This window comes from Vidua chalybeata, chromosome 18 (genome assembly GCF_026979565.1).
Source record: "Vidua chalybeata isolate OUT-0048 chromosome 18, bVidCha1 merged haplotype, whole genome shotgun sequence".
Taxonomy (NCBI): Eukaryota; Metazoa; Chordata; class Aves; order Passeriformes; family Viduidae; genus Vidua; species Vidua chalybeata.
Window position 1 is genome coordinate 9,624,594 of NC_071547.1, and position 27,900 is coordinate 9,652,493.

The 27,900-nt window shown below is 47.3% G+C and overlaps 1 protein-coding gene across 5 annotated transcripts; it reads right to left on the reverse strand.

Annotated features, from left to right (window-relative positions):
• Window positions 1–639: 639 nt before the first annotated feature.
• On the reverse strand, window positions 640–27,647 carry CABP1 (calcium binding protein 1). 5 transcript variants are annotated; one of them, XM_053959482.1, is made up of 7 exons: window positions 26,769–27,632; window positions 9,238–9,414; window positions 5,665–5,695; window positions 4,849–4,992; window positions 3,528–3,637; window positions 2,967–3,114; window positions 640–1,260 (listed from the first exon to the last, which is right to left on the reverse strand). In XM_053959482.1, exons 1-7 carry the CDS (start codon window positions 27,366–27,368, stop codon window positions 1,235–1,237), a joined length of 1,236 nt encoding a protein of 411 aa, XP_053815457.1. In that variant the 5' UTR covers window positions 27,369–27,632; the 3' UTR covers window positions 640–1,234. The 5 variants fall into 5 exon arrangements, with proteins under 5 accessions (XP_053815457.1, XP_053815460.1, XP_053815459.1 ...); XM_053959485.1 differs by lacking the exon at window positions 26,769–27,632 and adding an exon at window positions 14,010–14,258; XM_053959484.1 differs by lacking the exon at window positions 9,238–9,414 and having other exon boundaries at window positions 26,769–27,644.
• Window positions 27,648–27,900: the final 253 nt, after the last annotated feature.

The window sequence follows — 27,900 nt, forward strand, 5'->3', positions numbered from 1 at the left end:
GTAGAGTAGGGGAAGGAAGAGGTAGGTTGGGAGCATCTTGGGGAAAGGAGGATAAGATCTGATGTGTCTGGAAGCAGCTGGTAGTCCTGGAGGCTACTGTCATCACTGCTGCAGACACATGCAGCATTTCTGAGTGTGAAGAGGTTGGAGAGCCAGGCACTGCCACACAAAGAGGCTCTCAGCCAATCCCCAGCACCAGTGGAGTTACAGCTCAGCTCCCACAGCATGGCCCCACCACACATGTGCTCACAGTTGTATTTAGAATGAGCTGAAAAGGGTGAGATGGGCTACTGCTGCCTATCCCCTTCCCATCCAGATCCCCTCTGGGCCCTTTCTCTCATTGCTCCTTCCCACAATACTGCAGAGGCTCTCACCTGTGCCTGTGCCAGTGGAGGGGATGCAGAGATGGGGACCCCTTTTGCACTGCCCTCACTGTGAGGTACCTCCAGGCCCCTTGGCCATGGGGACAGCAGGAGGGGGAGCAGAGTCCTGACACAGACTTAGTGGCCAGCACTGACTCCCCTTTCTGCAGCAAGGACTTGCCTCTGGATCCTGGTGCAGACACTGGGGTGTGCATCTGCCCAAGCCCTTCTCCCCCAGCCCGGTCACCACCTCTCACAGGGACATCCAGGCTCCACATCATTTCAACGTGCATATTTATCACTTTCCCCTCGCAAGACATATATTTGAATTTACTCTTGGTAAACATAACCACAGGAGATGCAAATAAGTGTTGGGGAAGCATAAATAACTCCACACAGATAGACACACACTGAGACAGCAAACACAGACACGGTTCACCAAGGGAAACCAAGAAGTGCAGAGCACGCCCTGAGGCTGCCACCAGTCCCAATGGCTTTGCTCTCATCCACCAAGCCAAGAGGATTTCTCCTGCTTTTGCTTTGCAGCAGCTGGTGGGAGAATAAAGCTGGGGAGGAGGAGTCTAAAGTTGCAAATATTCCATGAAAGCATCATGGCAAGTCCTGGCTCTGCAGTTTCCTGCAATCTTCTTCAAGGAATGGTTCCAGTTGTAGGAAGTTGCAAGTCTTTCACAGTGTGAAAGGGTGGAGGGGCATGGGGACCACCATGAGGGAGGAGCAGCAGGTCATCTTGCAATGTCCTAATTGCAGCCAGCTGATAAACCTTCATGTAGGAACATCGGGGCTAGATGCTCCATTTAGGTCCTCTTCTGCCCTCTCTAAGGTGCTGATTCTTCTTTAGCTGAGAATAATCTTCAACGGGACATCATGCGAACAAACTCTGCAACCAACAACACAAGACAGCCCTGAACCAGAAGGCATCCATGGTTCCCAACCCAGCTCTCAGTCACTGGAGACAGAAAGCAGCCAGGGTGAGACTGGGAGTGCCCAGGCTGCCAGCAAAGTCAGTGCACTCCGAGACTGGCCCTGAGAGCTCACACAACATGGGCTTTAGTCCTTACATTAGATATGGTGATAAGATCCCTCCAGCAGTTCAATTCAATGCCTTGGAGTCCTTCCCAGCCACCTACGGTCTTGTTTGCACAAGCAACTCTTTGTGCAACAAATAGCAAGTATTGTCTCCCTTCACTGTAACTTCAGGGAGCCTTGATTTACAGTTTTGGGAACATGGTATGATTTCTTAGCAAACTTGCCACTTCACAGAGATACCAGTGTGGGAAAGCATGAGAGTTGTGCCAGTATCTATACTGGCATTCTTGCAGAGAAAAGTTTACTTTAAGGGACTTCTTGTATTTAAAGATACATGTTAACTGTAGGGATACCCTGGATCTATTTCTTGACTACCCTGCAGTTTGTGAAGACAATTGCAATTGTTCAAATTGAGTGTAAATGCCATCAAACATAAATGTGTTTTCATTCTGCACTTGAATTGCTGAGGAACTGATGACTCTGTAAAGAGGAGGGCAGTGGAAATTACCCCCTTGACTCCTCCTTTTCCATTGATAGTTTGACAACTAAAGTGGTAACTCAGAGAAATTGATACTGGGATAGCATTTCATGTATTTTAGCTGTCTAACATAATTTAGCTGTGGGAAACAAGGAGAGCTACTGTCATGTAATCAGCCAGTGCATTAGAACAACCACAGCTACCAGGTACTTTATAGGAAGATACTGGTGGTATTCTAATATTTTCAAAGCCCTCAGAGGCTTCAGTAATCCTGAGGACTGAGATGCCTTGTCATGTAGGAGACCCAGGAACACTGCTGAGCCAAAAAAAATATGTCAATTTTACTTTAATTTTATAGTTCCTGTACTTCACCCTTTACTAGGGGAAAAAAGCAGCCTGCCACACTCTCACACTTTCCAGCTCTTATATCTTCTTAGCTGTCTGATATCAACTGCTTCCTTGCCAGAAACCCTGGGCTCAATTAATTTTGCTCCCGCCACAGCTAATGGCTAGGATAGTAGCCTAACCACTCTTATTTTTCAAAGTCCTTCTGGCGTGAAAAGTGTGAGAAGAAATTAATTATCTCTAGGATTTAACATGACACCTATGGATCAGATATCTGCAGTCTTAGTGACGACAGCTGGCACGTGACCATCTTCTGACATAAAGGCACAGAAACAAATTCTCTATAAAGCCATATAACAAAGGTGAGCCAGAGGAAATGGAAGGTGCAATGCATTCTCCAAAGCAATTCAGCCACTCCACAGCTCTTGCAATAGATTTAAAGGAAAATGCCCCATAAAACAATTGCAGGGACAGCATGTGTGCACCCGGATCTGTTTCTGTATGACAGGTTCTATCTTTTATCATGCTAGAATTATGGAGATCCAATCAAAACTGAGATGCAGCAAGAGATGATACACAAATGAACAATTCATCTGACTGAAAAAATGAAGTTATTTTTTCTCCATACTTCAGAACCCTGGGCCCTGAGCATGCAAGTCTTCCACTTCAGCTTCTGATCTGAAACTCTGACTCACACCAGGGGAGATGGACAGCGAGCATTGATTCCTTCTCACCTTCAAAATCAACACGCCCATCTCCATTCAGATCCACGTCCCGGATGATCTCTTCAATATCCCGGTGACCCACCTGCTGCCCTAGAAGTTTCTTCATGGCTTCTCGCAGCTCAGTGGTGCTGATCTCCCCATCTCCATTGGTGTCAAACTGCAAGTACATGAAAAATACCAGCAGGGGAAATACAGTTAATGGAAACAGATCTTGCTCTGGATTGGTTTTTGTATTGTCTTGCTCCTGAGTGCCCTGTATTTTCTCCATTCCTTCCAAGTCCCTCCTTTTCCTTCTTTGAGTGTCTTTTGGATCCTGTCTGTCTTTTCTCCTCAGAAAACCCTTGCAAATGCTGTGTCTGCACCAGCTTTTCTTTTCTTTTCCTTGCCTCAGGAGTTCCCTTATCTTAGCAATGTTCTCTGCTCCTCCCTTATTCCATGCCTGACTGGGCTCTTTCTAGATCTTCCACTGTGCTGCTCTCTCCTCCTCCTCTTCTCTTCTCTAGTGGGTCTTCTCTCTATCCTGTCTTGTGTTGCTCACCTCTCTGGGGCCACGCGGAAGGGATCACTCACCTCTCTGAAGGCATCACGGAGTTCTTTTACACCAATCATGTCTGCAGTCTCTGCTAGAAGTTTTGGTCCCATAAGCTCAACAAAATCTTCAAAATCCACATGGCCACCCACTTGGGACAAGATGAAAGATTGTGTGTAAGAACTCCATAAGTTAGCCAAGACCAGCACTCACTTTGCATTTCTGTGTGCCCCAGAGAGCGCTTGGCCCTCCAGGAAGCAAAGCACAGAAGGTGTGGGACAGTGGAAGGAAAGGAGAGGCATTTTCTGGATTATGGGCTGGGCAGAATGAGCCCAAGCTATTCCATCCTAGGCTGCCATGGACTGTCACATCCTTATTGCATCACATAGTACATATCAGAGGCTTGATCGTTCCAGTGCTTATAGCAACACTCTGCTGTGCCTGTGCCAAAGGGCACGGCAAGGGCACAGCATGATGTTCCTGCAAAGCCTGGGCTGGTGCAGTCCTGCTCCAACTGTTTATTCATTGTATTAGTTATTTTACTTGTTAGTGACCTGAGAGCTGTCAGCAACACTCTCAAATTCCCAAGCACTTCTGTGCCAGGGTTATCAGCTGTTTTTGTGTGTGACTGGTTGTATATGTCACAGCTGTTCTCCTTTCCTTGACCAAGTAATCTGTCCTTTTAACATAATCCTGTGTCAGAAATAACATGCACTAAATATGCTTCTCCCCACCTGACTGAGGGTGACACCCTGCCCTGCCACAGATGAGAGCTGACAAAAATGATGGTGAAAGACAAGGGTCACAAACACAGTTACAGTGAATCAGATGCATTTGTCACATCTTTCCATGACTGCAGCAGATGCTCCCATCTGACGCTGCCAGCACAGCTCGCTCACAGCCCATCCCCAGGCACATAGCAGATACACAAAAAACCACCACAGACCAACAGCCCATCCATCACCCATCTAAATGAAGCATCCCCATCTTCCCAGGCTCGCTCTTCAGTTCTGACACAATCTGACAGCAGCAATGTGACAACACACAGAACCTGTGCACCAGTGCCTGACTGCATACATTAAGGGCAGTTTTATACCTGACAATATAAGCATGAAGGACAATCCTTCCACTCACTGTTCCCATATACAGTACAATCCACCCAGTCCCTTTGAGAAGCAAAAACAAAGGCATCGACTTCTAGGGTCCACAAACAAATGGGAGAGATGATAAGAGAAAATCAGAACCAAAGAAGAGAGGGGGAAAATCCAAAGGAAATGAGGCAGCCAGAGACCAAGAGAGCCTGAGGCAATGATGCAGGGTGCAGCAGCAACAGGCAGGTACAGCTGGGTGTGTATTACTCACGGTTCATGTTGATCTGCTGGGATAGCTCTATTAGCTCCATCTCAGTAGGCATGTAGCCCATGGTCCGCATGCAGTTCCCCAGGTCCCTGCAGTTAATAAACCCATCTTTGTCTTTATCAAACTCCTTAAAGGCTTCTCTTAATTCTGCAGGAAACAAAGAACAATATTGTCAATGACAGCTTGCAATACCTTTTCCAAGAAAACTCCCCAGAATAAACAGCACTTTATGAAGCCAGACTCTCTAAGATACTCAGTATTTTCCCACCAGATCTCCCTACATGAGGCAATGACTGGAGCAAAGTTAAGCTCTTCTGTCAGCAGTGCTGCTGGCCCATTCCTGGCTGGAAAGCTTGCTCGGACTATGAGTGTCACAAACGCTTCTCATTGCTAAACTGTGCTCCCAAAAGAAACTGCAACTAGTACATTTTTCCAACATTTACCTCTGCATCTATTATATATCTTTCACTGTAGGGATTAGCAGGTAAGACAGCTTCCTTGGAGTCATATTATAGTATCATGCTCCACAACACTTTCTGTGGGAGCTGGAGGGACAGCAGTTCCCTCACAGCCAATATCCCATTACTTATTTATCCTCTCACCCTGAAGAATATGGAATGGATGCAAATTCCTTCACAGTCAGAACTCTTTCAGTTTTATACATTATTTCTTTTGCTGGGGTTTCCAGGAATTATTCTAGTAATCATTTCCCTTGATTTGCCCCAAATCATTTTAACCCATGGGGGCCACCATGAAAGGGCCAGCCAATAGGTTTTCACTGGGCAGGGAGAAAGAGGACAAAGGAGCAACAAATTTTACCTTCAATTTCTTCCGGACGCAGTTCTCTATCCTGCAAAAAGAGAAGATACTATGTTAAACACATTTGTTGGCCACAAACATAGTTTCAAAATAGCACTTGTTGGTACAAAGGATTCTGGAACAAGCCAGAAAGTGAGAGAAGAAACAAGAAGGTGATGACATGTTTAATACCATCTACCTAGGAAGGCTTCCCAGCTTTCCTTCCCAAGGAGAGGGGTGTTTATCTGCACACATTTCTCTGCAAGCCCCTCTCCCTCTCATCTGGTGGACAGAGGGATGACAGGTGGTCCCTGAACAGAATAGACCTGGACCAACACAGCAAGATTTGTGGCCTCCCCACTGATGGTATTATTGGCACCTTCATGAAGCTGCTTCATCATTCCCCAGCACCAAGTTCTGGAGCAGAGACTGTCCCTGTAGCAGTTATGATCTCCTCTGGAGCTCTGATTGTATTTCTACTGCCACTCCCGCTGACACACACAGATCAAAGCAGCTGGAAGCAGTCCTTGTAACCAGCAGGTCTAGACCATCATCTGCTCAGATCACTGCTTGATCTCTGTCCTTCTGGCAGGACAACAACAGCCATGAGGTTTCTCACAGTCAATGTCTCAGTGACACCTACAATCTGTCCCCACAAAAAGGTAGTAACTTCCCCCTTCCCTCCAGCCTCAACTCCATATACAAGCATTTTGAAAAACCAGTCATGAAGGCAGACACACAACATATCCATCATCAAGGTCATCTACAAATGAAACAGGACAAGGATTCACCATGTTCAGGAAACACTGCAACTTCAAACATCCAATTTGAATTTCTTGGAAGAAGGGGCAGGATATAAGAGTATAGGAAAGTTCCAACACTGCACCAGGAAGAAGAGATGAGCATGGAAATGCACTGCTTTCTGGTTTAAATGCTCTTTCTAATTCATCTCATGGCTCCCAGGCAAATCCAAAACATCTGAGAATTTGGAAACACGGAAACGCGATCTCTTTTGTCGTCTCACTCTCGGCTTTTCCCCTCAACTGTGAGGAGTTTCTCCTTGCCTTCCAGGTGTCCTCCAGCCTCACCACATGTGCCTAGAGACGGTGCCTTTGATCAGTTTGAGAACGATGATCCTTTGCTATTTAACCACAGGCTCCTCTGGAAACTCTAATGGCAGCTGCTCAGAGTGCATAGCAAACTAGGACGCACACTGGTTTACGTCTGTGCAGAAGTGGGCTGTGCCAGAGAAATGACCAGCTTGCCACTTGTAACCTTCCCAGAGGCATCTCTGTGCTGGATGGAACTGTCGGAGCGTGCTGGCTCTGCCGTTTCATCCTTCACAGACCTGGTATTTTCAAACATGTCATCCCATTTGTTCTGCTTTCATCAATACCAAGTAATAAAATAATTCAAACTCCTCAGACTGGATGCAGGAGGCATAATTGCCCTCCTGCCTTAGAGAAAATAACAGAAGAAAAACCACCCATGATCAGTTCCAGCACCTTGTGCACTTTATTCCAGAGACTGCAAACACTGATCCCTGGAGATAGTGGCTGGGTGCAGAGCAGGTGCAGGGCTGTGAGCACCAGCGCCGCGGTGCAGAGGGTGCCATGACTCACCCGTGGTAGCTGCTGTCTTGTGAGAGTGGCCAGGGTAGGACCCGCTCCCTCCTCCAGCACAGTCCTCACAAGACCATCCTCCTCTTCCTCCCTCACTGAAGAACACATTGTAACTGACATCAGTGACACTTGTCAGAAGTAGGGGCTTCAGCACTGGCTCTAATTTTTCACACCAAAGAATTTGCATTTGCCAGAGACTGCAAATGCCGAAGGAGGGGGAGGGTTTATGTCCCTCCAAAAATCTGACTCAAGTGATAACTAATATCAGGAAGAGGTTTTCTGTTTTAAATTTGAAAGATCCCCTAAAATGATTAAGGAATAAAATTGCTTGGGATAAAATGGGCTGAATCTCTCTAAAGCTTTTGGAGAACATATGTGAAGAGAAATAAAACTATCCCAAGAGTTTAAATCCTAGACATGAGCAGAGATGACCCTCAGAGAGTCCATTATACTTAATGGTCTTACCCTCATTTATTTCTGTTCTATGTACAAGAAATCCTGTGAGAGGCCTAGAGAGTCAGTAAAAGTAAAGCTGTGTATTAGATGCACTTACTCTACATCAGGGTACTTAGAGACATCACTAATCCTATTTTGGAGACCTCTCAGGGTACAGTGAGCTTCCATGGCCTAAGCAGGATGGACACTTGTCCAGCTGTCCACTAGGGAGCTGGACCTATCTCCTGTGACAGGTGGTTCTGCGCAGGTCAGCAAGTGTACTTGTGCGACAGTGTGTTTCATATTTCAGTGACCTGGCAGGGACTGTGTGATCAGTTAGTGACTGAAGCTTAGGAAGAACAAAAGCCTTTTGATCAATAATGACACATAATTACTCTTTTTTGAATTGTTGGTTGAAGCAGAGGTTTCAGAAATAAAAACCTGCATGTCTCCTACAGCTGTAGATGACCATATTAACACACAAGTAAAGAGGTTTCTTACAGAGGCAATAAACCCTCTGGTTCTAAGGCAATTGGGTTAAGCTTTGTTTCACAAGAACATGGAAGGCACTGGGTGAATATCTGACAATGCACATATTCACTCATACATATCCACAAAAGGTTTGTTAATCATATTAAATTCTGTTTGTCTTTAAATTCATGTTATTGTAGAAGTAGAATGTTTGGGGGCAAAAATATGTTTTAGCTCTTGTAAAGACAGAATATTAGGGTGCATACATACAAGCACATATTTTTATTTGTATATAAATGCATACATTGGATGCATATGAGCACCTAGTTACAATAGGTGTGACTGAATGAATAGAAGTGGGTTTGCTATTTCTCTCTCTGTGTGGGAGGGTAATAACATTTGGTAGCCTGGCACTATTTGCAAATACAAGGACAGCCTGATGTTCCTCAGTTTAACTGGCTGGGATTGCTGCAGTGTCAGGCTGGGTATGCCAGTGCACAAGAGATTGTGTCTGGGTATCTGTGAGGAGGCAGCTGTCCGCTTATATCTGCTGGTACTAGCGTGCTCACTGTGAACTGATAGGAACAGTATCAAATATGGACAGCTTGTTCCCAATACAGATGCCCTGATTTGCATTTAACTGGCTATTTAGGCTTTAAATGCTAATCTGAGCCTGGGAATGAGAGATGGGTGTCTTGCTGGAATAACAGCTTTAAGCACTGGACTCTTCCTGAGTCCATATGATTATGCAAGTTCTGAAGTCCTAAAACCTCCTGAATTCATATTATTATGGCTACTCGAGTGTAGGCTTGGATCTATTTTCCATAGCTGCAAGTTTAGAATCATCCTTTCTTGGTGTTTAGGCACAAGGGTATCTGCACATCGTTCAGGTTAGACATTTGCCTGTGACTGTATTTGCACTTGGAGCTGGAGCCGGGATGCTCGAGATCCAGGGCTGGGAGTTACAGAGCTCCACGCAGACGGAGCACGGGGGCGGCTCCGCATCCCCGACTCGCGTCCGCGTGTCTTTGTGCGTGTCTCGCCCCGCTGGGTGTAACTTACGTACAGGCTGCCTGTTTTCTGCGAAGCCCTTCCTCAGGAAGATGCATGCTGGCCCCAGCAGGTTGTGCATGACGGCGCAGTTCTGGGCCAGCACCATGAGCGGACCCTGGTACTCGCCAGCCGACGACCCCTCTTCGCTCGTCTGGACAGCTTTATAGCTCGTCTTCTCGTCATGGCGGATCTTCCCAGCCAACCAGCAGCAAGCAAACAACACAACAGAGGATGTTACCTCCCCATCTCGTTCCTCTGAAGTTTTACTGAACCGCCTCGCAGAGACATAATTGCTAAATTTCTTTCATCTGGTGCACACTGCGTCCCCCCCCACCGGCCTATTAGGATTTGTACAGAAGCAGTAAGTCCAGGAGTTCACTTTCAAAAGCTGAAAGAACAACCAACCACGAGAATTTCTCTTTGAAATTACATCAAACTCTCAGCACTGCTCACATCTACCCAGACACAGCCCAAAGTGCTACACTCCCACACTCAGCCCCAGAGTTAACACTGCCTTGAATGAGCTGCAAAGGACAAGCACATCCCAACTTAACAGTACGTGTGCCAGCCCGTGCCCCGGGCAAACCTGCCGGCGTTGGCCAGGGCACCCCCAGGAGACCAGGCAGAGCCTGCACAAAGCCACTGCACAGGCTCCTCGTTACTTTTCAGCAACACAGCATCACACGCTTTATCACGTTTTCAGAAGACCATTTACAGCATCAGGTGGCCCTGCCAACTGCAGGCTCACGCTGCCCTGTGCAGCTACTAATTAGTTACATCGTCAGGGTTTGAGGCACTTATTGCCTTGGCCTCTTTTAATCACTGACAGTCCCAAAGTGGAGATCAGACACGGGCACAACATTTTTGAGTGTTTTCATTTGCACATTTTCTAAGTGCACACGTCCTGCTAAGCTAAGGCTCCAGAACAGAATCTAGCACTGGATTTTATAAGGAGGCGCTGCTTTCCTTTTATAGAAATGCATTTCCCTGGCTCTGCAAAAAACCTCTTATCCTGATATTCCCATGCAGCTATAAAAAGCCAACACAACCCACAGGACCCTTGGTTTTACAGAATAAACATTAATCATACATTAGATTTCTCTTCAGGAATGATTCTACTTTTACAGCCAGCGTTCCCAGGGGTGATCAGAGAAGCTCTGTCACTTGTCAGTGTCTCTATTAACCCTTTCCTGAAAGCCTGAGGTAAATTTTCAGGCTAAAAGACCAGACACAAACACCCCCCATTCACACTTGTCTGAGACTATTGTATCTACTTGCTGTGTCTGCCATGTGCTATTACATTGCATGCATGGTTTGTAATTTGCCTTTTTGTACACAGTCTTACACCAATCTGCTCATGTATAATGTCATGTGAATATCAAGCATCAAAACAAAAATAACTCAAAAAGCAAGCCAGGGAGAGAGAAAATGATGAAGCAGAAAATGGTTTTCATTGCAGTCGTGGCTGAGAAAGGAATTGGTCTCTGATTAATTCTGACACCTAGGACACTTGTCCTTAAAAAACTGAAAGATGAGCATCCATCCACGAATGGCATATTACTAGCTCAGCTAAATGTCAAGACATCTGTGTTGAGCTACACAGCTTTGTGACATCAGTGCAATGCCTTTTCAAAATTATCAGCTTTATTTCCTGGCACATTTTTCAGTTTAATATACCAAATAAGATGAATCACTTAAATACCCCATATCAGTTCTGTGTTTAATTCCAGTGAAGCCACATCAAAAATGCAAAGCCCCACAGCCCCAAATGTTTGTTTGCTTCCAGTCAATAGTTTATTACCAAGCTATACAGCAGTACCTCATAATTGTCATCCCATTATTCTTCTGTCTCAATAGAGGTTGCCAGTTTGACAAAACAGTTGAGCCACTGAGGACTGTGACCAGACAAACTGCTGCAGTGCCAGAATACCAAGGTGAACAGCTCAGCAAGGCTCCCTGCCCTGCCCTGTCACTGCAGGCAGGATTTATGGCATTCAGTGTTCCCTCTGCCAGCAGTCTCACAGATTCTCCTGCAAATATCCACTCAAGTTCCCTTCACCATGCTCCTTTTATATCGCAGAAGAGAGGGCAAGGGAGCTGTGATATTGGTATGGGGCAAAGAAACATCAGCCACCTATTACAGGGGAAACAGCAGTGTGCATGACAAAAACAATGCAAGAATAGGACTGGGGAGATCAGGCTTTCCCAGTCTCTTCTTAGTGAAGGACCACTAACCTTCCTGGACAAGTTCAGCCCTTCGCTGTGTCAGACCAGCAGATTATGGAGTGGGAAGAGACCTGGTTGATCTAGAGATGGCCAAAGTGGTGGAGAGGTGTGGTAAAGTGAGGGACCTGGATGCCAAAGCTTTTAATTTCTGCACAGCAGAAGCACACTAGGATTCACTTCATTTCAGGCCTGAGTGTCAGAGGGACTTTGCAGAACAGCAAGCCAAGAGGGGCCTCGATCCCAACTGCAGTATCTCTTGGAGGGAAAAACAGCCAGGATAGCTTCCACAATCACTTGGGGGGACATCGTGACAACAGGAAACTGAAGCTTCCAACAGAAGACAGGGAGTCCAAGCCTGAACAAGCAAGGTACCCTGGTGTCACCCATACCTAGACCAAGCCAGCTGGTGCCTGGGAGTGAATCCCAAATTTTGGGTTGAAATCACGTATTCAAGAGTTCAGACTGTCATCCAAGAGCAGCTTTCACATATGTTGTCTGCAGTCCCTCCTCTTTAACAGTTCAGCAAAATGAGTTTGCTCAAAGTAAAATCTGAGAAGAACGACTGGGATCATATAACAGCCAAGTGAAGATGGGCAATGTTAAGACTGATCTGCAAAGTCTCCACTATTATCATGTGTGTGGCGATGAAAAGAATGGCCGAGTACCAGGACCTGTCAGGATGAGTGCCTTATTTCATAGCTCACTAGAGTGATGTCTGAGAAATTCTCTAATTCAGCTTTGCAATAACTTTTTATCTTCAATCCTGACATCCCAGGCCTTGTAAGTGGGCACAAAGTGAGTTATTTGAAGCAGTTTTTAGGAATAAAAACATAAATTACTTCAAAGACTGACAACACAATTTACAGGTTCTTGAATCTATTTCGATTCAAGCAGCCTGGCTACCTGTCAGACTTTAATTGCAATCGCCTTGTACAGCTGCAGCCAACTCCTTTCATTCCAAGTTGAAGGCGACCTACAAGCAACCAAGTTGATTTTTCATATGTGCAACATTTCAGTGAAGCTCAGCTACTTCTACATCTCCCTGCAGGTCACCCTGACCTAGGACTGGTCTCAGCACTGCCTAACTGTTTGGTAATGAATTCCCTCATCAAGTATCCCAGCTCCCCCACAGCAGCACTGTGCCATTACTGGCTTTCTTTACAGCAGCCAAGATAACAAGTAAATTGTGTTTCTATACAGAAGAGGCCAAAATGCAGCCATAAGAAACTCTACTACGATGGAGGTCCTCTCCCAGACAGCTTCCTCGCAGAGAAGCTTTCCCAGGTGGTAAGATCTCCTGGATAAAGCAACTTGATGGCAGTGGCATTTCACTATCGTCAAGGTCTCCACAGAGGCAGCATCTCATTGCAATACTTTGGATGATCAGCATAACTTTATCATGGAGAATGAACTGCATAATTTTTTGCTGAGCTGTTAGATTTGCAGCAATGCCAAGTGAGAACCATGTGGCTGACAGGTACACAGTGCTGTAAGATCTTCCTCAGTCAAACAAGAAATGTTTCTGGGGTATGTCATTCCCATTTCAACCCAGTCCATAACAGCAGAATTATTCCTGAATCTAGTTTGTCCCAGGACCACTGCAAAACCTCAGCAGAGTAGACTGTGGGCTGAAGCTTAACAGATACACATGGCAGCTCACAGATGAAGTCCAGCTGGGCCCAAGCATGTAGATACATGGGCCACACTGATGTGCAACATGATGTACAAACACACAGCCAGGGCCCAGTGTATCCACTCACAAACAGATGCATGGACAAGCAGAACAGAGAGAAAAACATGCTTCTTACCCAAACACATACCAACAAAACAAATTGTTTCATATGCAAGGATGGATAGACATAAAAACATGTGCATGTCCACACACAGACTTCTGTGAGGATATGCACCAGCAGGTGAGCACACACAGCACCATACAAACAAGGGCATTGTGTGATACACAGAAATGCCCCACTTCTGCACTCAGAGCAAACCTGCTCAGGCACTCGGGATGCCTGTGCAGAGACATAAAGAGCTAAGGACACACACGTACCTCAGATGGGCCCATAGGTGTGCATACTCTTACACAGCAATGGCAACTCGTACAGACTCGTGACCCTTCATGTATACATGCATATTTGTCCCTACACCCATGACACATGTGGTTACTCAAGCAGGTAACTCTCAGCAGAAGCACATGCACACACACAAGCTCACACATGCACCCGCACATCAAGATGCCCTGACAGGAGTGTGCCAGCACACTGTGCACATCGACAAGCATATGCTTGCACATACCCAGAGGAGAGCTGTACACACACAGTGAGCAGGACACAAGCCTACATACACATTTATTTATACATATTATGGCTCTCAGCATCCTGGGCTCTACTGGCTGCACTTGCATGAGCAGCTCTTACAGAAAAAGTCTGGTGAAGAAACTGAATCCTTCATACTCATCTCTGTGTTTCTCCCACCTCCCATTCTCATCTGCCCACAATGTCACCCATCCCAAGAAGCAGGGCTGGAAATGCACAGTGCATTTTGATTCAGGGAACATACCTTTTTAGAGAGGTTTCTCAGAGGAGACTTCACACAGTTGCCCATAATATGTTGAGGCTGCCTTTCCGGTGGACTTGGTTATAAAGGAACTGAAGCAATTGATCCCATGAAAGGTATTCCTTGGGAGCAAAGCAAGAAAGGCAGCACCAGGCAAATCCAAACAGCTACTGGCTGCTGGGGCTTTCCCTCTTCAGGGAGCTTTTTCTCTCTCTGCCTCTCTCTCTCCGTATTTTACTTTATGTTCACTTTCTTGAAGAGATGAAGCAGGAAGGAGAGGGAGGGGAGAGAAACAGACAGAAAGAGAGGGAGAGAGAGGGAGAGAGAGAGTGAGTGAGAAGGGGGGAGAGAGGGAGGCGGATGTATAATCTACATCAGATTAATGTTCAAATCCCTCCCACCCCCCTCAATCTGCAGGCAAGATTGTTTCACTCATAGGAGAGGGCTGTTCCAGGGAGAATTAAAACAGAGAGGCAATGCAAGAAGTGATTTCAGTGATGAGTTCCGTGAATCTAGCTAGTTTGGGTCCACACAGCCTCTGAACACTGCATCCCTACCCACCCCCTTCTAACTCCTCTTGGCTTTTCAATCACCACAGCGCTAGGCTGGCCAGAAGGCAATCCACTTAGGGGCTTGGAGCAGACCACAGCTCGTTTCGGAGCAGAAATTTATCTGGGAGGGACCTGTTTCAGCTTATAAATACCAACAGACCTAGAAGTGTCTGATTTTTTTTCTGTCATGGTAGAAGCAAGCCTGGAGACAGCAGTCCTGGGACCCTACAACACTCTCAGCCCCAGGACAGTAATATTTAACCACAAGGGAGAGACATTGAGCCAGTCTTGCAGTAAAGTTTCTCCAGCTTTCTGCAAGTAAAAATCAATTGGCAGTTTAACCCGCACAAGTCTGCCGAAGATAGGCTCACTCCTGAATCTTAAATCGAAACAGCCCCAGGTTAGATAATGTGAATCAAAGAATTTTGATGTCAGATCCATCCATTTCATTTGCAAGAGCCCAAGTCCTGGAATAAATCAGAGGCACTTGAACCTAGAGGTGGCTCTAAACTTTGGACTTCATGCCTGTAGTGTAGAATAATCTCTGAAAGAAAACGGATGAGTCCCCAGAATATTTTCTCCTGATCTCAGGCTGAGCATAAGAGCATTCAGTCTGAAAAGAGATTTAAATTGCATAAAAAACACATAATTGCACTCAGACAATAGTATCTGAGCAGGATAGAGAATGCACCTGTAACTGTGAAGGCACCACAGCTGCAGCTCCACAGTGATAAGAAGTATGAAGAGCTACTTCCTTCAAACACCTTGGAGACCAGGATAACACTGATCTTACACAGTGTTTTGCAGCAGGCTGGTTGGACACTCAGGTGTTGGGCTGAAAGATTTCACATCTTTGTTTGCAAGTGTGGTTCGAAACAAAAGCTTCTACAAAGACCTGCTGAGTCCTACGGAGGCTGAGTACTTGAACCACATGCTTTTTGTGAAGGAGCCACTCTCCTGGCAGCTCTAGGGCTGTAGGATGGAGAAGAATGAACTGCTAATGTCAAAACAAAACAGGGATTTCTCCTTCCACCCTGATGGTGCTGTGGCAAATTAAGTATGATTCTAAGGTGACTCAACAGTTGCTTTAGAGCTTAGAGGCTTCTTCCACCTAAGGAGATGAATCTAAGAGTCTGACACAAGTCCACAGCTTCTCCAGTTAGTCACAGACAGAAGTGCATGGCCATAGAGAATGGTGTTTATTGCTCTTCCATGTACTAACAGCTTCCCAAGAGTGAAGGCAGGGGGACAGCCTCCTCTCAGATTCCCTCAATGCCTTCTTTATTAAATGATGTTGGTAGGAGCTGCATAAAGGTCCACAGGCTCTCCAAAACAAGAAACTGCAGCAGGACATGCTGGAAGACAGCCCTTGCACCCAGGGCTGACTGCGAGGGGGACAGAGGGGAAGACCTCCATAGCAGAGCCCACCTATGCTAGGGTGGAAAGCAAAACTCTTCCAGAGCTGGGCCTGTCTCCCGCTGTTGCAGGAGATGCTGAGGAAAAACACAGTCACTCCCTGGGGGCTGTGCCAGCTCTGGGCCTTGCAGTGGGGTCTTAGCAGGAGGATGCTGAAACTCCCAACTATGCCCAGGCTTAGCCCTATTTCTCTTTCCCCTCTTAAGGCAGCTAATGGGAGGCTGATCTACCCTCTGAAAAAGTGCCAGTCATTAATAATGTCCTCTGTCAGCTGGAGCCATTCCCCAGGCTCCTTGTTTATTGACGAAGTGCTTGTCTCCCTTGAGCAGAAGCTGCCACACAGCAAGTGAGGCGCCTGGGCTCCTTCCTGAGACAAATGACTTCAATTCCAGAGCAGAGAAGAGAGAGAATTGCCTTTCTGCTGCTAATGAATCTCTCTCCCTGACAGGAAGCACAGAGGCCAGGAATACCTTGCAACTGAGAAGTGCCCATCTCCCACATTGTCCCAGAGAGAGGGATGGAAAGAAAGGGAGTCAGACATCTCCTGCCAGAAAAATCCATCACAGTTCCCAGACTATTGTAGGACAGCTTTGGAATACAGCTGTGGAGTGTTGTTTTACTGAGCTCTAAAAGCCTCTCAGTGAGATGGTGACCCTCTAAATACTGGTTTGTACCAGAGCATTCAGAGCCAGCCACAGCCATTACTGTGTTTGCCTACTCTCCAGCTTTTCTTCCCTACAGTTACAGGCAGTTGTAGGAAACGTGCAGGGCAGAGTGAGAGGGCTGAGACCTCCTGCAAGGCTTGGCAGGGAATTCGCAGTCCAGGAAGGGAAGAGGGAATGGGAGCCCATGCGCACCAGGTTTGCAGCAGAGTCACAATCCTTTAACTCCATAAGAACTCTAGTGGAGCTGCAAGAGGCCCGAGAGATGTGATCATAAACAATTTTTTTTATCTCCTTATTTACCCTGACTCTCTTAAGAGCAACTGGACAGGACACCACAATCTAGCAGACAGCCCCTGCTGAGCTCTGAGGAGGAAAATCTCTCTACAGTGGGCTCTTGTTCCCATCACCACCACAGGTAGCTTAAAGATAGGCAAGGAAAGTGGAGCTGGCAGAAAGGTCATTAGAAGATTAGGTTAGAAGGAACATATTTTCTCCCTTCCTCCAACTGACGCTGCTGTAAGAGAATAGGATGCTGAGAATAAGTGTGTCAGAAACATTTCTGTGTAGGTGCTGATCTGTGGGTATGCCTATATCTGGGGTAGTCAGTATGCATGTGGGAGGGCTGCACATGCATGTATACTGGTTTTCCCACACTGTTCTTTGTGGCAATCACACTGTTCTTTTAAGGTCTGTGTCTCTGTTGTAAACTTTCTAAAAATCTGTAAGAACTTTGTGAAATGCAAGTCTTGCTGCTGTTCATGCATCCCCCCCTTTCTCCCGAGGTCCAAGGTGGAGAGCAGAGACCTCAAGGGATGCAGCTTGGCACAGAGCAAGGTGTCAGCTCATGGGAAAGAAGCTTTTGGCACGCTGACTGACCTGAGCACATGGAAGGGAGAAGGCTGGCTGACTTGGCATTGAACAAGGAATGATTTAGGTGGTTTAATATGTCTGGATACTTTAAAAAGCAGCAGTGCTGTGCTTTGGGCTGGCACCTTTGGCAGAAATGCTCATTTCATAGGAAAATGTTGGAACTCCTCATAGCTAATCACTTGGCAGGTGCCAGAAGCTTTATCCAGTGGCAGTAAATATCCAACAGACACAACAGAAAGAACAAAATCAATCCAAAACATGTGATTGCTTATCAAATTGTAGCTTTGCTTGGCAAAAAATTTCAGTGGAAGTATGAATTTGTATGGGGACAGATGCTAGGCCTGTTTCAGTGCACAGTCCTTCATGTGCTGGAACATTACATCATTGTTCTCAACACAACATAAATACTGCTACAGGGCAATGTCAGTAGGTAATGGGTATTGTTTAGTAAAGCAGGAAAACTCTTTCCTAGTATCTTTTCACTGAAGTCCTACTTCTGTAGCCTACTTCTAGTAGCCATAGTTCTACCAAGTAGAGTAACCATAATTCTACCAAGAGCCCATTAATTGCTTCAAACATTTTGTATATTAAAATACATCCCCTTACTTCATTTATCCTAACAGGGCAGGAATTTTTGTTGTACTTTTTACTATCCCAGAGTGAAGAGTGCACATATGTATTAGTAGCTTTCAAATCTGCTTCCAATAACCCTTTATCTGGTGGCTACAGATCTATATTTTACAGGAAACATATAGTTTTACAGAAACTGTCTTGTTTACTGAATGACCTCAGATGAGCCATTTGGATTAGGCAACATCCTCCTGTTGCCAGTTCAGTCAAGGACCTCATTTTGAAGCTCCCAACCACTGGAACATGCACTGGCACCACTCTGAACCTCTGTGACTCATTTCCGTTTCCTCTTCTGCATCAGCTCCCAAGTGCTTCTGCTGCACATTGAGTTGTGTCTTCTAACCTCAAATGAACTTTGGATGGTTCCATAAGCCAGTCAGACAAGTACAGGTCCATCTCAAGGGGAGGCACAAGCAGGTATTGGTGGATGCAGGCCAGGTTCTCATCTAGGGAAAGGAATTCTGCAGAGAGTTTGGGAACTTTCTCTGCTATCAGCTGTTCCAGGAGGAAAGTGTTGCTGACTCATGCTGTGCATAATATTCTCCTCCATTAGAGCAATTGGATCATAATCAATCACAAACAACAGAATGTTTATTAAAAAGACCAAGAATATTTTCTATCCCTCTCAAGGTAACAAAGCCTGGACTGCCTGTCAACTTCTGTTTAGAACAGCTCTGTCTGTAAATAGCTGGCTTTCATTTTGCATTAGATGAAAATAGATGGGAACGTGCTTTCTCCTGACACCTTCCCTGCAGATCTGATCCAAGTATTTTGCATTAGCCCAACTTCCAAGTTCCTACGCAGGAGATGCATTGGCCAGACCACAATGTACTGTGGATATTTGCTGATGATGATCCTAAAGATCATCAATGGGCTACAAAAAGACAAGTACAAACTTGACAGCTCAGAAGCTGCTGTGAGGATTTGTCATGTATGTGGAGCACAGAGGTTGTTTAAAATAAACCTTACATGGTTCCTTGTCTTTGCTATAGAATATGGGAATTTTGTTGCACTTTGTCCAACTGTGATACTGCAAAAGCAGCTAATTCTGCCTGGCTCTCTCACCTCTTTGGAAATAAGAGGGACAGAGGGTCACTGTTCAGCTGGCACACTGAGGTGCTACTGAAAATGTGGCCGATTATCTGATGAGCAGAAGCCTGGAAACCAATATCAACAAATACTCCAAAGCACCCCTGCAGCATTACATGAGATTTGCCACCCTAAAACAGAGATATGCCTCTCTTCTAATTTACGTAAGGATCTGACAGCACCTTTAAAAGGGCCAAACTGTATATCCCAGGTCTCTGACTATATCTCAACACAGCTGGTCCCAAAGTATCTAAAACCTTTTTGTATTATTTCAGCAGAACACATTGAGGTTGCTGGTGTTTTTCTACTTCCTGCCTTCAGCTGTTGTGACATGATGGTTCCCAATGTTACATGGTTGCCTGCTTCCTTCCAAGTGCAGAGAATGTGTTTTGTCTGAGTGGGATGAAACAATGCTGTGTATTCCTTCCAAAGGTGGTTGCAAGATGCAAAGTACTCTAGGGGAGGAATGGGTGGAAGAAATATTAGAATATTGTAATGTCTTCATTCATGGATAGCATTGAGTTCATGGTCTTATGCTGGTGCAGAAAGCTACTAAAAATCTAAATATGACCATAGCTAGGACAGTTCTTTCGCTTTATCTTTAAGTGGGGTATTTGATTGAGGGATTACTCAGGTTCATGGACACTGCTGCTGCTCTCTAAGGTCACAGGAATGTCAGAGGATTATTGAAATGGGAGTCCAAAGTTAGCTAGGCATCTTTTACTGAATGCACACCATATAGCTGCTTGTTATTGGAAATCAATACCACTCATGGACGCATCAGGGAAAAACAGTTACTGAAGCTGGAATGCTACAAAGAATCACAGCTAATTCTGCTGATAACCTGCAGCCCAGCCACTACATCTAAAGCCAAACTTCCCTGACATTGTGTTGAAACTGAGGATTGCATGAAACAAAAATCAAGGTGGTAAAGCTTAACAAAATGGACAGTGGACTTATATAAATGATGATTAATTTATTACTGAAAGCTTTTTTTTCCTCTCCAAAGATAAGCTGAATCTAACCAGAAGGTTTGTGTATTTCAGTGCATTAGATCATACTGCTGTATATTTCATGAACAGAATATTTAATGAATGCTCTTTTAGCTTGGTTTTATTTTGATGTCTTTCTATAGCCGTTTAAAACGTAAATCACTGACAAAGATTAATGTTTGCTGGCGGACCGACTGCAGGCAGGAGGCTTATCCATTGCCCCTTAGTGATTCTGTACATCTGGCTCACATCCCTCAAGCTCTTTACAAGCAATAAATGTGATGAACTTTTCTCCAAGCTGAGCAAAGGGGGAACTGAGTGGATATGCTCAAGTGGAACAATGTTTCTCTGTGTCTGAGTTCATTACATATAAAAACATGAGACGTACCTTGGAAGGTGTGGCAGGTGTCAGCAGGCAGGTGTGCACACAAACGCCGAGCGATGTTTTAAGCACAGGAATGCATAAGCGTGTACAGAGGTGGTTGTGTAGCCACACAGAAGATTTAGCAGAGGCTGCACGAGCAGGCTGTGTGTACATAGACAAGACATGTATATGAAGGCTTTTTATGTCAATCTACATGCATGGACATGGGTTGTGGCAACTCATGCAGGGATGGAAGCATGCAAGCTGTACGGGCCCCACGCATGTATCCGGACCCCTGTGAATACGCAGCTGGGAGCGGCTCTCGCCTACTTCACGGCAACAGCGGGGCTCTCCCCGGGTCTTACACACTCACCGAGCGGCCCAGGGACAGGGCATGCCCCGGGAGCCCAGAGGGCGGCGGGTCCGTGTCAAGGTGGCTCCGCCGGGCGGGGAAGAGCCCCGGGCAGAGGCGGCCGGGCCGCGCGGGGGCGCGCCGGGGCCGCCGGAGCCCGGGCCGGGGCCGCCGCAGCCCCGCTGTCCCGGAGCCCCGGGGCGGAGAGCGTGCGGGACAAGCCGCCCGCAGCGCCGATCCCGGGAGCCCCGGCGAGACGGGCAGCAGCAGAGGGAATACTGCTGTCTGCGGGAGTGTCCCCTGCGGCCATGGGGACTCCCTTCCCTCTCCGCCTGCGCCCTCAAGGACCCTTTTGGGGCCGGTATAAGCCTTCAGAGGTGCCATAAGACACGGAGGAATAGTCGGTGCAGGATACGGCATTTCTCCGGGATTTTTCTGCCTCCTAATCTGTGCACCCACGCTCCATACTCCACGCGAGCCAAGACCGTGCCACGGGATCACCAGCATCACTTCGGCGGTCAGTCATGCTAAGCCAGAAGTCTGTTCACCCCAAATTACTGTGCCGATTGAACAGTGTTAATGAGCAGTTTAGTTAGACTGTCTCAGTTTGTCACGAGCCCTGACATGCCACTGCTTCACCTGCCTTACAGGCACAACACAGCACGTGAGCACCTGGAAACCCAGACCTTTCACCTTCACCTCGCCACCCCACAGTGTGACACCTCAAAGTTTCCATTGCTGGTGTCACTGCTCCAGGGCAGCCCAAGACGGCGCAGCCTCCCTTGCTAATACACAGGGCCAGCTGAAAACTTCCATTTCTAAGCCAGGAGCCACTCTAAACGTGGCAGGACTGGCCAGAGCTTCCTACATCTCCTCAGGTGGATCTCCAATAATGGTCCTGATGCAGTGACTGCTCTTGAGCAAAATGCCTGTTAGAATCAGCTGAAGCCAAAGACATTGGAGGGAACAAAGTTATCTGGCAGATGAGAAGACGAGAAAGGTGAGAGGCTGGACAAGGCACCTTTTCCCTACACGCTCTTGGCTGGTCAGAGGAGAATGATCTTGACATGCTTTCCACACAGGCAGCCTGGGGTCACCTCTTGTCCCAAAATGGGGCCATTTCTGTCATCCTAGTTTGCTGTAAGGTCCTTTAAAACCTGTTAAGATTTAAAGCTCAAGAATAAACGGAGTTGGAGCAGGAAAATAAAAGGAAAATTTCACAGGAAATCCAGAAAGATTCCTTCCCTATTTTAATGGTAATTTGGACACTGAGATTAAAGCAGGAGTGGGAGATGGTGCAGGAGAGGCTTTAAACTCCCTGTACAAATAAAAATACAAAAGCTCCTTTGGCCACAGTGCTAACAGCAGAACCCTGTAAATATTTCATGATTCTCTATGGCAATTGTTTGACCCCTTTGATCTCCATGCTACCAGAGGCAATTGACAGAAAACTGTTGGGGAATCACTTCACTGAAAAATTTAACAGTCAAGTAGGGTGTGAAAGCTAAACGGCTCTGAAAATGTTCAGGTCTCACATGGCAGGATCACTTACAAATTAATATTGCATAGCAAATTCCCGGAAAAAGCTCTTCTTGAAGTTGCCAGCTAGGCCAGCGCTGAGGCACAGGAGGAATGAAGCGATGAGAACCGGTGGCTGTCTGTGCCGCAGTCCCTGTACAGAGCCGTGGTGAGCCAGGTGCCAAGCAGCTGCTGCACCGTGGGCACTGCAGCCACATCACCGCTGCCCCAGGAATGCCACAAAACTTGCACTGCGGTCCTGCTGCCACCGCACTGCTGTCCCGGTCTCTGTGCTGCTGTTGCTACTGTTGTCACACTAACAAACTGTGTCTTGCTGCCAGGCTGCCACCTCACCACCATCCCAGCTGCTGAGGGGTCACCACTTCTCTTCTGTTGCTGAACTGTGATCTGCAGCCACGCTAGAAACACTTACAGGACCCTCATGCTCTTCTGCTCTGCAGGGGTAATAAGCATGCTCCCTTATGCTTCAGAACACACTTTTGCCACTTGGCCAGTCCAACACTATCCTATCAGGCCAAAATCACATGAAACATCTTCCTCGTGCTCCCTTTTCTTTCCCACTTTGCTGCATTATCATACACACATCCCTTGCCAGCTACACCCGTGAGTCACAGCACTGCTCTCACACTGCACTGAGCTTCTGCCACTGCAAGGTCACTTTAAAACACTGCTGTCCCACTGTCCCGCATAAAACCAGCCCATACTCACACTGCACTGTCACCAGGTAAGTCTGTGGTGTTGTCCTCTTGCTAACTCAGCTGTGCTTCCAAAAACTGTGGCATGGTGGTAATACTTCATTTGCCGCCTTCTGCTACAGCGGGATGGTGCTGTCAGATCAGCGCAGCCTTTTGCAAATACCACACCAGAAGTGATCACTGCTGTACAGAATGGCTCTTGTCTGGAATATTGTATTACTACATCAGTAGACTGCTAAACTCTTCTGTCAGGCTACAACACTCCACAATTATCACACCCGTGCACTGCCAAACTCCTACCACATGGCACCAGTATCACATCTCTGCTGTGCCCCAGGATTGCGTTACCACACCACTGCATTGTCAGTGCCGTGTTCTCCGGACACTCGGAGCTGCACGCGCTGCATCCCGACCCAGCATAAAGTCCACAGCAGAGTGCTCTTCTGCAGCTGCTGCACCAAACCAGTGTGCAAACATGTCATTAGGCTAAGATGACATCCTGGCTTATACTTAATGCATCATTACACTACCCTACTTTTGTTAATTCCTGTACCACTCAATTACAAAATGGTAAAATATCCTAAAAGAGTATTACTGCTTAATGGTATTAGAACATCACTGCACCAATATAGCATAAGCCTAATTAATAAAATATCACTGCATCCTGTATCCTGGCAGTATCTTAGCATTCTCCTGGAGTACACACCCACAGTGCACTATATTGCTGTGCTGGTTATATAAACACGGCACTTCTTCCTTCACTCTGTCTTTTTTTCTGCACAGCTACAAATCTGTCTCCCTCAGACACAACCCTCTAGTCCTGAACTGCTCCTTTTTGCTGTTACTGCAATAATGACATTCTCCATGGAGTCATCCCTGCAATCTTTTCTGTGTATCTGATTGTACCACTGTAGTGTGTGCATCTGCGACCACATCACTGCACCACCATGGAACAGAGTGATGATATTCCACATCTGTAGAGCTGGAACAAGATATACTTGGTGCTGCTGGACCACAGTGTTCTGCTGCTGTGATATGCATCACTGTGTTCCTCTCCTATGTACTGCAAAATTACTGTTTTAACTGTTTCACAGTGAGTTGTGTGGGCTAGAAAGAAGTTTTCATATTAAATGAATTATCTGCTGAGCTGTTGCTGTCTTCTAATCACAATGTGGAGCAGACTGGTGTTACAGCACCTGCAGCCTCAGACTGCAACCCTGGACATGTTTGCACCTATGACCCTGCCACAGCCCAGGCTGCAGCCTGGCCTCTTGCAGGTGTAAATCCTTGCCTGTTTCAAACCTTCACACACATTTTCACACAATGCTGGGCATTTATTTCTTCATTCTCAGAAACAAAATTTGTATCATTCTGTGCCATGACAGAATTTCCATACATCTTACCCCTCGGCCTTTATTCATCTCAGGATTTTGACATCACAAAAAAAAACAAAAACCAAAAGCCAAAAACAAAAAACCAAAAACAAAAAAAAACAAACAAAAAACACAAAAAAACCCACAAAAAAACAAACAAAACAAAACAAACAAAAAACCAAAACAAAACAAAAAACCAAACACAAAAAAAAACCAAACAAGACAACAACAAAAAAAAAACAACCCACAAAAAAACAACTTCATGTATCTCATGTAACCAGCTCTTTGTGTATCCTAAATTATAAAAAATTATAACTCCCTATCTTGCCCCTGTACAGGGGGATCTATTACAGCCCTAAAAGTCAGATCTAAAATCTCCACCAAATTTTCAATCTATCACAGTTACTTCAAAGAAAGCAAGTAAGAGATTAATACAGAGAGAAAATGGAATAAATAACACTACACTCCAAAAGAAAGATGCTGGTGTGTGCGTGTAAGCACTGGTGCCATGTACTCAGTGAAAAAGTGAAAATTAGGATTGTATCTCTCCCATTTCAGTACAGGGCACTGTTGAAGACCACAGGTAAATTTTGCTACATGTACAGCTTTCAGAAATGTCTTTTCACACTGGAATGCAAGCAGCAGAGCAGGTAAAATAAAGATGCTGTTCAGGTAAGTACTGAGCTCAAAACCAGAGGTGTTTCCATGAGTGGAAGTGGCATGAATTTGTTTGTATTTCTGATGCTTTGGGGACACACAGCTCCATAGACTTAAAATCTTTTCTTGGATACATCTTCACTTTGCTCAGAACTACAGCGTAAGTCAGAGCCAAGACCATGCATTTCAAAGCCTGGTGCTGGAATATGGCTTTTTGTAACCTGGTTGAGCATCAATCTGCTGACCAGGCTCTTCCTTATTGTGACAACAAAATTTTAATTTAGACTTTGGATGCACCACTGGCACAGGGAGGGTAATAATACTTGTTTTAAGTTAAACACAACTGTAAAATTCCTAAACAGCAGACTGTCAGTGAGGATGGAAAAGCGCTGTGCTTTGGAGAGAACAGATGTGCTTTGATTTTTATCTGGAGAAGTCAAGACGAACAAAAATAGACAACACTCCCATTTTAAACATACAGGTGTATCACCTCCTTCCATCCAATTACAAAAAAAAATTCTAATTCTCTCCATAATCTCAGTCTGAATGGGCTCCCTGCAAAGCCTCCCAAACACGCATTTAAAAAAAGGGAGGGGGGGGGAAGATAAAGACAAGAAAGAAAGAAAAGACCCAATGATAACAAACTCCAAAAATCATAATTCTGGTTTAATTGATCATTTCCAGGGCTGGATGGAACCTAGCCACTCAGGCTACTGGCTTATACCTATAATTGTGCTTCTGGAAGATTGCAGTTACATTAATCTTCCCAGAGATTACATTTTCCAGTAACATCCCTAGATGTCTATAAAAGAAAATTTCAAGCTTGTCTCCCTCTGCCTTTTCATTTTTAGAGGGTAACCGTGTTGGGTAATTTCACTACCAAAAGCAGCTAAAAGCGACAGCTTTGTACCAAAAGAGCTTGCAAACACCAAAAGCATCTGTTCCATTCTAACATAGTGACTGGGAAGGCTTCGGAATTGGGTCAGAATTTTTTTTTTTTTTTTTTTTTTTTGTCGTCCTCCCCACTACCTTCTCCTGACAGCTTCTGCCATCAGAAATGATTCATATGCTGATTGTACAGAAATGTACCATAAGGAGATGTAAACAAATACAGAAAAGCAAGGCGGGGAGCCAGAGAGATGGAATCTAATAAGTAAATAGCTTTTAAAAATCCGCTTCTCTGACTCTCACCCTCAGCAGGCAGAGCCACAACTTCCCCCGGTGACAGGGAAAGCACCGGCACTTCCCCCGTCAGCACCACCGAGAGCGCCCTCCGCAGCGCCCGGCGGGGCGGGCGGGCGCCGGGGGTTCTGACCCGCGCCCCGTCCCCGGCGCGGAGCCCTCCTCGGGCCGACCCCGCAGCGCCCCCGGCCGTGCCGCAGCGCCTGGAGAAGTTCGGCAGGGGCGGCCAGGAAACAGTACATTTACAGCTGCGGGCTCTGCCCGGGGGAGCGGGGGGCTCCGGAGCGAGAAGCCGAAGGTCCGTGAGCCGCAGGAGGAGGGGGCGCGGAGGGAAAGCGGGTGGGAAGAGAGGGAGGGGTGGGTGGCGAGGGGCGCTTTGCCCCTTACCTGGCCAAAGACCGAGCTGAGCATGGGGTGCAGCTGCTGGATGAGGGGATCCGCTTCCACTGACCGATCGCTGCCGCTGGACTTGGTGGAGCACTTGCTGCTGGATTTGGACAGAGGTGAAGCGCCTTCCGAGAGCTTCAGGGACTCTCTGCTGGACCTCTGCCTGTGACTGAAGAAAAAGTCCTCCTCTGCCTCCTCCCCATCCCTGTCTAAGAGCTGATGCTGGTCCTGGGGGTGACCGTGGCTGGCGTGCGGGAGGTGGTGATGCTGCCTGGATGTCCGCACCGGTTCCTTGCCGCTGCCTCTCCTTGCACCTCCTTCCGCCGGCTCGGGCTGACTCTCCCCCCGTCCATGTGACAGCTTCCCCGCGCCCCTCGCTCCGTCCTCCCGGGCGCCTGGGTGGCAGAGCGGCCTGCGGGCACTGGGCTCCCCGGGGAGATGCTCCTGGCTCAGCTCCCTCCCCATCTGCCCGCCTTGTCCTTTGCCGTCCCGGACGAGGCTGCCGCGGGGCTGGGGTTGGCCGCCCGCCGCCCGCCGGCTCCCCGCCGCCTTCAGCAGCGAAGTGCGGGACTCGCTCTTCGCCATGGAGGAGCCGCTCATCGCGGGGCCGCTAGAGCCGCATCCCCGGCCGGGCGGAGCGCTGCCGCTGCGGGCAGGGCTGCGGCGCGCCGCTCACGGCATGTCCTGCGGAGACCCGCTTAAATCCCGCACCGCGGCCCATGTGACAGCGCAGACAAAGGCCGCGGCAGGGGCGCTCCGGCGGGGGCTGGCGGGCACCGTCTCCCCCTCCGGGGCTCTGCCCCCCCCACCCTCCGCGCCGCCGCCTCTCCAGGTGAGCCGGGGCCTCCCCCCCGCCGGGGGCCGGCTCGGGCCGGGGCGCGCCGCAGGAGAAGCGGCGCCGCCGAGGGGTGCGGGCGGCGGCGGGCGGCGCTCCCGCAGCGCGGCGGGCGTGCAGGGCCCGGCAGCCCCGGGCACGGCGGTGGGGCCGCCGGGCCGCAGCCCCCCCGGCGCGGCGGCGGGCGGGAGCCGCGGGACCATCGCCCCCAGCGGCGACGGTGGGGGAGGCCTGGCCCCCGAGGCTCCCAGGGAAGGAGCTCAGTGCCTCCAAGGGCAGAGCCGGATAGGTGAGCAC